At 37.8% G+C, this 10,710-nt stretch overlaps 1 protein-coding gene across 1 annotated transcript; it reads left to right on the top strand.

Moving 5' to 3' along the window:
* The first annotated feature begins 89 nt into the window (after positions 1 to 89).
* Positions 90 to 10,547, top strand: ess2 (ess-2 splicing factor homolog). Its single transcript, XM_084104897.1, has 10 exons — positions 90 to 492; positions 785 to 953; positions 1,045 to 1,134; positions 6,061 to 6,212; positions 6,307 to 6,424; positions 6,945 to 7,075; positions 7,182 to 7,284; positions 7,462 to 7,571; positions 7,755 to 7,870; positions 9,874 to 10,547. The coding sequence occupies exons 1-10, from the start codon at positions 367 to 369 to the stop codon at positions 10,154 to 10,156; spliced, it is 1,398 nt and encodes a 465-aa protein (XP_083961023.1). The 5' UTR covers positions 90 to 366; the 3' UTR covers positions 10,157 to 10,547.
* Positions 10,548 to 10,710: the final 163 nt, after the last annotated feature.

Below are 10,710 nucleotides of genomic sequence, written 5' to 3'. Positions count from 1 at the left end.
TTGGGTGAACTAATCCCTTACATCCAAGTTCATGCAAATGCGGTCGCTAGTCAAATAGGTGGCGATGGAGAGTCTCTGGTTCTTTGTTCAGTGGAAATAATGCGAAGGCGAAGAAGATACTGTTCCTGCGTGCGATGTGACGACGTTCACTTGTTATTAAATGAATTTTCGTTATTATTCTTGATTAAGTGATTGTAAACACCAACATTTACCGCGAGCTATTGATATAATAGGCAAAGACATCCCAATGGTATTCAATTAGAGAAAAAAACGAATACTTAGCGCAGAGGCTAACGTAAACAACGTCTTGCGTAATTGTGCTTTAGCTCACTGTAAAATAAGAGTTTCATCTATTAAAATAGAAATATGGAAGAGTCCAAAGAGAAAGCGTTGAGTCTGATGTCTGGTATTACCACAGTCGCTGTCAGGAAACCTGTAGAAGAGACTGAGAGGCCGAAGAGAAAGATTCTCGATGAAGATCAATATATAGAGGTAAGACAATGTTATATACTGTTATTATATCCAACGGATGCCCTGAAATAATTCATAGTATTATACTTAATCGTTTAATAATTCATTAAATTATACAGTTTTAATGTCAGTGTGGAGTTTGGTTTTGAACTGGTAACCATCAACACCATAAACATAGTTTACACAAAGTACCAAGCCCCCAGCAACAGCAGCTTGAGTTCCATGTGTCACCTGTAAACACACTTATATCTGCATAGATTCTTCTGTCTTGATTTGCTAATGACACATATATCTGTCACAATTTCTTCTGAAGAGTTTGGAGAAGATCATCCAGAGGGACTTTTTCCCAGATGTCTCCAAACTTCAAGCGCAGAAGGATTATCTGGAGGCGGAGGAGAACGGAGATCTGGAGCGGATGAGAGAGATAGCCATCAAATACGGGGCTGCGATGGCTAAATACACCCCACGCACCTATGTGCCCCGTGAGAGACATGGCTGATTATTAATGATAATCACTACTGTGTTTTGCACATCATCAATTACCTGCTGACTCATCATTTTATTCCTATTTAGATGTGACGCCGTCAATATTTGAGACCCCAGATGGCCGAAGTGCATCTCCCTCGTCTTCACATGGCAAACACAGATCAGCAAAAGAGGATGGTAAGTGAACACAGAACAAGATATTTTGAAGAATGTTGGTAACCAAACAGTTGACAGGTATGAAAGCGAGGCTGTGAGGGATAGACTTGACGTGTTTTCAGTGGCATCCGCTATAAAAAAAAAAGCTATATAAAGCTCCTAGATCACTTATAATTTTCCACAGCTCATGTTGTCTGGAGTTTTTTTGTCTACTGAAATTTCTTGGAAATATATTTTTGCAGTGTTTTGTCAGCAGAACATTCAAAAAACACAATAAATAACAGCACAACCCAATACCACATCCCTCACAGCCTGTAAATGATGACAGAATTAAACAAAATTTGGATGAACTATCCCTTTAAGTACATTAAAACAATTGTTATGTATATATGCAAATGTGGCATTATCAAATATTCACACATACATTTTCACCATGTTTTTAGTGTATATATATATATATATATATTAGGGCTGGGTAAAAAATATCGATTTCTCGATTTTAATCGATTCTCATTTTTACGAAACGATATCGATTCTTAAATCCCAAGAATCGATTAGTCATCCTGTTTTCAGTTGATGAATGAATGGAACATTGTTGCGCGCATCCCATCCAATAAAACACAATAATCTTTGTGCTTTGGCATTTTGTTAAATATATGCACCATATTACATATTCATTATAATTTTTTATGTTCTTCCATATTTAATGCATGTTTGAATAAATCTGGAAAGTTTTTTATGACAGCCACCATTTCAATTTTTATATAATTTCATATAACTTTATTATTAAAAAAATAAATAAAAGTGTATTTTAAGTGTTTGTATACAAATCAAATCAAGTATATTTGTATAGCGCTTTTCACAATACAGATTGTATCAAAGCAGCTTCACAGTATTAAATTAAAATAAAATAATACAACAAGGTTTTTTTTTAGTGGAATTTATTGATTGATAAAATAAAATAAAATAAAATATCCCCAAAATATCCCCAACTGAGCAAGCCAAAGGCACCGAAAAAACTCCATCAAGTGACCTAATGGAGAAAAAAAAAACCTTGGGAGAACCCAGGCTGAGTCTGGGCCAGTTCTCCTCTGGCATTTATGAACTAGAGGCCAGATTGTAGTTTGAACTGTAAGATTAAAAATATTATATGAATGCCTGGCCGAAAAGATGCGTCTTTAATCTAGTTTTAAACTGGGAGAGCGAGTCTGAGCAACGAACAGTATCAGGAAGACTATTCCAGAGTTTCGGAGCCAAATGTGAAAATGCTCTCCCTCCTTTGGTTGATCTGGATATACTAGGTATGACCAAAAGCCTCGAATTTATTGATCTTAAAGAGCGCGATGGATTATAGGGCGATAGAAGATCCGTTAAATAGACAAATTAACAAATCAGTTCATTTTTACCTTCAATATTATAGTAGGCTAATGAAGCCTATAGGCTACAACTGACATGTATTGTACCTGATATCCAAAATAATCTATATTGAATCGAATCGAATCGAATTGTAAGCTTGTGAATCGAAATCGAATCGAATTGTGAAATTTGTGTCAATACCCAGCCCTAATATATATATATATATATATATATATATATATATATATATATATATATATATACAAACTAAGCAAATTATATATGAATAAACCCTTCTGTAAAAACCTTCAGAATATAGACAGGAATAAACTGTAAACTTTGGTGTATGTAAGTGCTACTGAAGTGATTTCTGGCTCAGTGCATAAGAAAAAAAAATAATAATTTTGAGAAAACGGCATATATATATATACAGTGAGGAAAATAAGTATTTGAACACCCTGCTATTTTGCAAGTTCTCCCACTTGGAAATCATGGAGGGGTCTGAAATTGTCATCGTAGGTGCATGTCCACTGTGAGAGACATAATCTAAAAAAAAAAATCCAGAAATCACAATATATGATTTTTTAACTATTTATTTGTATGATACAGCTGCAAATAAGTATTTGAACACCTGTCTATCAGCTAGAATTCTGACCCTCAAAGACCTGTTAGTCTGCCTTTAAAATGTCCACCTCCACTCCATTTATTATCCTAAATTAGATGCACCTGTTTGAGGTCGTTAGCTGCATAAAGACACCTGTCCACCCCATACAATCAGTAAGAATCCAACTACTAACATGGCCAAGACCAAAGAGCTGTCCAAAGACACTAGAGACAAAATTGTACACCTCCACAAGGCTGGAAAGGGCTACGGGGAAATTGCCAAGCAGCTTGGTGAAAAAAGGTCCACTGTTGGAGCAATCATTAGAAAATGGAAGAAGCTAAACATGACTGTCAATCTCCCTCGGACTGGGGCTCCATGCAAGATCTCACCTCGTGGGGTCTCAATGATCCTAAGAAAGGTGAGAAATCAGCCCAGAACTACACGGGAGGAGCTGGTCAATGACCTGAAAAGAGCTGGGACCACCGTTTCCAAGGTTACTGTTGGTAATACACTAAGACGTCATGGTTTGAAATCATGCATGGCACGGAAGGTTCCCCTGCTTAAACCAGCACATGTCAAGGCCCGTCTTAAGTTTGCCAATGACCATTTGGATGATCCAGAGGAGTCATGGGAGAAAGTCATGTGGTCAGATGAGATCAAAATAGAACTTTTTGGACATAATTCCACTAAACGTGTTTGGAGGAAGAAGAATGATGAGTACCATCCCAAGAACACCATCCCTACTGTGAAGCATGGGGGTGGTAGCATCATGCTTTGGGGGTGTTTTTCTGCACATGGGACAGGGTGACTGCACTGTATTAAGGAGAGGATGACCGGGGCTAGGGTTGTGCCGATAGACGATAGTATCGTGTATCGACGATAGACAGAGATATCGCCGATGGCAGATGCCTTTGACGATATCAATACGATAATTGGCTCGTTTTTCCATTAATGTATTAAATCATTATTATTATTATGAAGCTAGTATAGTTATTAAATTAATTAGGAACTACAATTATATGCCTTGCCTAAATTCATAACGACATCACCACATAACCACACTTGCGCCATATCACGCGCGTATGAGGACTCCTCAAAGAAAATGTTTTTAAAACAGACAAAACAAAAACTACATCCCAAAACGAAATTTCATTGCAAGGTGATCCATTCACAAATTGTCAAGAGTGCTTTAACAGATGCATAATTTTTATACAGAGCCTAGATGAAGACGCGGCATCGTTGTTCGTCAGTATTTTGTTTCCATAGCACATTAACAAAATATTTAATGACACGAATAACACTAAAAACAATACAATTACAAAATATTAATTATAATAATTATATTAATAAAATGATATAGGCCGCCTAGGCCTAATAAAGTCTTTAGTTCACGAAGCATCTGTGAAACTCTGCCATCTGTGAAAATCACAAGCAACTTCAAACTTGTTTAACAAGAAATATTCTTCTAATTTTTTCGCTGTCAATAATGTAAGTCCACAAGAGAAATATTCAGCCAGTAATTAAGATAGTTGCTGTAGCCTACCGTTATCCACCGTCGACTCTGAGAGAACGTGCTGTTAATGCAGCGAAAGCTCAGTCCGTTTCTGCTTTCGTTTTCAGGGATTGAGCGCGTTTACATGCACGTTATTAACTCGATTATGCTGAATAAACTGACAATGCATGTGGTCATGTAAACGGATTAACCCGTTTTCCTTTATCAGAGTCAAGTCATAAGTTTAAGTCGGCGTATAACCGATCGACTTTTAGATTTTTGCCTCTGATTTCTCCTGGCATTTAAAACACCTGCGTTATTGAAGTGCGGTGCGCATGTGAAGTGCATCCAGACAGAGAGAGCACTGGTAGGAGGACATATATCGCAGACTCCGACTCTTTCTTGAATCAAGAAATTAAAACGTGTTCACATCTCGTCAAACAGTCAAAATGCTGCAGATCTGTAACGGCATGAGAGGATAATGTGTGTCCGTAAATTTCCCGCTGACATGTTGAAATACTCCGAGTCAGATACAAGAATGATTAGGATCTTTTTTTTACCTCACTATACCAGGAAATAACCTGATTTAGCCTATTAATAAACACTCCACCTTTGCTAGCAAAATAGAAAAAAGATTCTCATTTAAAACGAAGTAATAAAACAAGCAAATTGATGAGTAAATAAGCAAGTTAATAATCAAATAAGTAAGCCCCGCCCCCTCACGATAATATCGTGTATCGCCGATCTCACAGGCTGACGATAGGACGATATGAAAATGGAGCATATCGCGCAACCCTAACCGGGGCCATGTATTGCGAGATTTTGGGGGACAACCTCCTTCCCTCAGTTAGAGCATTGAAGATGGGTCGAGGCTGGGTCTTCCAACATGACAATGACCCGAAGCACACAGCCAGGATAACCAAGGAGTGGCTCTGTAAGAAGCATATCAAGGTTCTGGCGTGGCCTAGCCAGTCTCCAGACCTAAACCCAATAGAGAATCTTTGGAGGGAGCTCAAACTCCGTGTTTCTCAGCGACAGCCCAGAAACCTGACTGATCTAGAGAAGATCTGTGTGGAGGAGTGGGCCAAAATCCCTCCTGCAGTGTGTGCAAACCTGGTGAAAAACTACAGGAAACGTTTGACCTCTGTAATTGCAAACAAAGGCTACTGTACCAAATATTAACATTGATTTTCTCAGGTGTTCAAATACTTATTTGCAGCTGTATCATACAAATAAATAGTTAAAAAATCATACATTGTGATTTCTGGATTTTTTTTTTTTGATTATGTCTCTCACAGTGGACATGCACCTACGATGACAATTTCAGACCCCTCCATGATTTCTAAGTGGGAGAACTTGCAAAATAGCAGGGTGTTCAAATACTTATTTTCCTCACTGTATGTGTAATAATGAGATTTCAAAAAGGCTTCTTTTTGATCATTTTAAAGCTATATGAGATATGCTACAGGCGTTCTGTGTTATTTTTCTGGAACAGATGGTGAAAAGGTCCTTCCGTCCCTGGACCATTTTCTTGCTAAAAACACGAGTGAGGACAACGCGTCCTTTGAGCAGATAATGGAGCTTGCGGAGGACAAGAACAAGCTGAGGCATTCGTGGCTCTATGAGGCGGAGAATGAATTCAAAGAGGTACAACAACTACTGCATAATGCATATCATTGAGTTTTGTGTCGTTGAGTCTTGTTTTGAGTTCTGATGATGCTTATTGTCCTGTCGTTTGAAGAGGCATGAGCAGAACCTCGCTCTACCATCCTCGGAGCAGCAGGCGCTGGAGTGCACCAAGGCAGGACTGGAAACATGGCAGTACAAGGCCAAAAATGCACTCATGTACTATCCTGACGGTAAAGGAGCCCCATAAGTTTATCATTGCATTTTCTTAACTATTAATACCATGATAATGAGTAGGCCTGGGTAGTATTTTGAATTAAAAAAAAATGTTTTAATCATTTAATTATTATCGATGTTAAAAACAAGATTTTTTTTTTTACAGGATTCTTTGATAATAATAATTCATTACATTTATGTAGCGCTTTTCTCTGCACTCAAATTTCTTTTTGAAGTTCAAAAGAACAGCATTTTATTTGAAATAGAAATATTTTGTAACATTATAAATCCCTTTACTGAGACTCCTGATCAATATAATGTGTCGTGTCCTAGTTGAATAAAAGTATTGATTTCATAAAAATATATATATATGAATATATATATGATTTTATATACCGGTACATATTGTATAAACATTTGTACTTAACTTAAAATTGTGTATATATATACACACATATATATATTACATTTTTTTAAATTAAGCTAATAGGCAAGGAGCCATACAGTAAAATGCCTGTTTCTTTTGTTCCCCAAAAGGTGAAAGAGACGACACGCTGTTCAAGAAGCCACGGGAGGTCCTGTACCAGAACACACGGTTTGATATCGACCCCTTCAGTAAAGCCCTGAACAAATCCCAAATCCAGCAAGCTGCTGCACTCAATGCACAGGTAACACTGATTTCTGCATCTCATTGGTCAGCTTCAGATCATAAAACACTTTAATGAAAAATGACTAAACTTAATTGCGTATTTCTCTTCTTTGCCTTCTGTCTAGTTTAAACAAGGCAAGGTTGGTCCGGACGGCAAAGATCTCCTGGCTCATGAATCCCCCAAAGTAAATGGTTACGGATTTGAGGGAGAAGCCTCCCCTGCTCCTGGTGAGTTAAGAGAGAGGACACTATTTTTATTTATTAGTTGATTGCTTGATATCAGCTCATTAATAATTTATTTTTATAGTTTTATAAAGAAATTTGTAGCTTATGCACTAGGGTTGTCAAACACTCATATACAAGTACACGTGTCATGTTTTTCTGAATGGCTTGTTTGTTCTTAAGGTGTTGCAGAGTCTCCGCTGATGACGTGGGGTGAGATCGAAAGCACCCCGTTTCGTCTGGACGGCTCAGAAACGCCCCTTGTGGAGAGAAGTCACGGCCCATCGTTCAAGGTTCAGTTCATTTCTAGCTAGCAAACAGAAATGTCTGTTTTCATGCACTTGTGTATATAAACACAATATTTTAGTTTTATTGATCCTCAATTTAAAAAAAAACAAAACAATAAAAACATTAAATTTACTGTCCAACATTTCAGTAAAAATGCTGAATGCTTTATTTGTATGGATGTTTTCCAGATTCCAGAGCCTGGGAGAAGAGAGCGTTTGGGACTGAAAATGGCCAATGAGGCTGCGGCCAAAAACAGAGCTAAGAAACAGGAGGCGCTGCGCAAAGTCACTGAAAACCTTGCCAGGTAAAGAAAAAGTTTTGAGGCGTACAGTCTGAGACTGTAAAAACTGCTTATATTTTACCTTTGTTTCTAGTTTAATCAGCATTTTTTTTTTATTACAAATTATCAGTATAACAATTTGAGTGAAAAGTTGAATTGAAAAATGAACAAGAATTTTCACATGTATTTGTTCACCCCCCAGTTGCTTTAATGACAACAGCACTCAGCCGCAAAATATATTCATCTTATCAAACTTATTTAAAAAAAAAAACTTTTCAAATGGATTTTAATTCCCTAGAATTGCATTGTGGTTTTCTTTTCAAAAAAAAAAAAAAAAAACACACACACAAAAAAAAAAACACTGTAATTAAGCTCTAAAATAGTGTTTAGACAAAGACATTTTTCCTAATGCTTTTTCCAAATTTTCCTCCATTGTGATTTTTCGGATATTACCTTTCATGTAGTATGTAATATAGCTGTTTGTGAATGTAAACTGTCTGCAAAGTTTCAAAGGTCAAAGTGCACAAGTTATTGAGTTATTGTCTCCCAAAAGAAAGAACCGATTTAAAACTTGCCGTATTTTCCGGACTATAAGTCGCTCCGGAGTATAAGTCGCATCAGTCAAAAAATGCGTCATGAAGAGGAAAAAAACATATATAAGTCGCACTGGACTATAAGTCGCATTTATTTAGAAATTTATTTCACAAAATCCAAGACCAAGAACAGACATTTAATCTGGAAAGGCAAGTTATTCAACTACACAGTAGCACACAGAACAACAGGCTGAGTAGGTGTCCGGTGTGTTAACACAACACACTAACAGTTATTCAGCTACACAATAACATAAAGAACATATACCTGGGAGGCTGAATAGGCTAAATTAACATAAGCCAGTGAGTCCAACAAGCAAGTTACCAGTAAACAAGTTCACCAAGCTCCCGTGATCTCATTCCACATCACTGAATCCATTGAATTTTCTTCATCCTTGGTTGTCGCTTCTGAACAACTCCGCCATAGAGCGCCCTCTCGTGGCTGTAGACGGTAATGTTTTCATCTCAGTCTGAATTAATTTTGATATATAAGTCGCACCTGACTATAAGTCGCAGGACCAGCCAAACTATGAAAAAAAGTGCGACTTATAGTCCGGAAAATACGGTACTTGAAAAGAGTCATCAGAATTGCCGGTTTTAAAGGGGTGGTATAATGCCCCTTAATTATAAATGGTATAATGTATAAAAGTGTGTATGTGAAGTTTTAGCTCAAATATCCCACAGATCATTTTTTACAGCATGCTAAAAATGTCCCTTTTTGAGGGTGAGCAAAAACGCGTCGTTTTGTGTGTCCCTTTAAATACAAATGAGCTGCTGCTCCCGGCACAGAGGGCGGAGCTTCAGCTGCTTGTGTGTTAGCAAATCCTATTACCTCTTCTCAACATGGACTCACCCCCTTTGTTGTGTGTTCCTGGAAGCAGGGTCTATGTAAATGTTAGGATTAGTAATGTCACTAACCCGATAGGAAGCTTGTGTAGTTCCTACCAGCCGTTTGTTGTAGTCCTTAAAAAATTATTTCTTTAAAAGCAAATATCTCCCTTTGCTTTGAACTTTGAGCATCGTAACTTTGCAGATGTTGTTTATGCTCAAACAGCAACATTACACACTAACTAAAGTTAAAGTAAAATCATAATCAACCACCCCTTTAAGGTCCTTGCACACGGAGTCTGAAATTTTCACACGTTAAAAAATAAATACGACCCCACGATGTTGCATCATCACGTTTACACACTGCCTCCGAAACTTTTGTCCGTCATAAAAAAATTCAAAGCAAGCATTTTGAGAGGGGTTTTGCCAATTCAGAGCCACCGAATGACGAATACGAAAAAACGCATACGAAAATTTGGAACTCAGTGTGCAAGGACCTTAACTTCCTACATAGGTTTGTAACATGATTGCATAATATGGTCTTCATTGGCTGCCCATAAACAATGTCTAAATTTTTTCTGATCATTTATACGTATTGCTCTTTTCCAGCCTCACTCCGAAGGGACTGAGCCCCGCAGCGCTGTCTCCCGCCCTCCAGCGTCTAGTAAACAAATCGTCCAGTAAATACACAGATAAAGCCCTGAGGGCCAGCTACACCCCATCACCTGCGCACAGAGGTGTCGGCTCGAAGACTCCTCTCGGAGGCCTGACCTCTTCCTCCGTCACACCAACACCCGGAAAAGCCATAACACCGGCCGCCCAGGACCCGGCCTCCATCACAGACAACCTCCTACAGCTGCCGAAGCGGAGGAAAGCCTCAGATTACTTCTGAAACTAAACACTTCACAAAGACATGGGCAGGGTTTCATATTTATTCTTTTTTTTTTAATTACTTCTTTCTTTTAAAGAAACTGTGAATCTGAATTAATCATCAGTGTTTCAGATATCTTATTTTTTAGACTGCCTGCAACTTAAAACATGTACAGTTTTTACGGGGTTTTTTTGCTTTATATTTTTAATTTAGCTAGCATGTATGTCGTTTTTCAGCATCATCCACATCAAGTGATTCTTGCGTGAATCAGACTTTCATTTGATCCACAAGTGCTCCAGAACTTTACTGCTCTTGATTTTGTTTTCAGTGCTCCTGAATTTTGTGCATCTTTTATGATGTTGAAGACTTGCACAATCTCAGAGGCACAATAAAGAGGAGTTCTACAGTTTAATGTGTCTTTTCAACGTCATTATTTTACATGATCCATTTGTTGAACCCATCTTTGGGTGTGAGACTGGACTCGTACACTATATATCGAGACAGACTCCCTTACTGAAGTTACTCTCTGTGATTGCAGTGTTTGACAGAAGAAAGGAAATCATGTGTTTTTGTAA

This window comes from Abramis brama (genome assembly GCF_963993115.1).
Source record: "Abramis brama genome assembly, chromosome: 25".
NCBI lineage: Eukaryota > Metazoa > Chordata > Actinopteri > Cypriniformes > Leuciscidae > Abramis > Abramis brama.
This window is presented reverse-complemented; position numbering and strand designations above follow the sequence as displayed.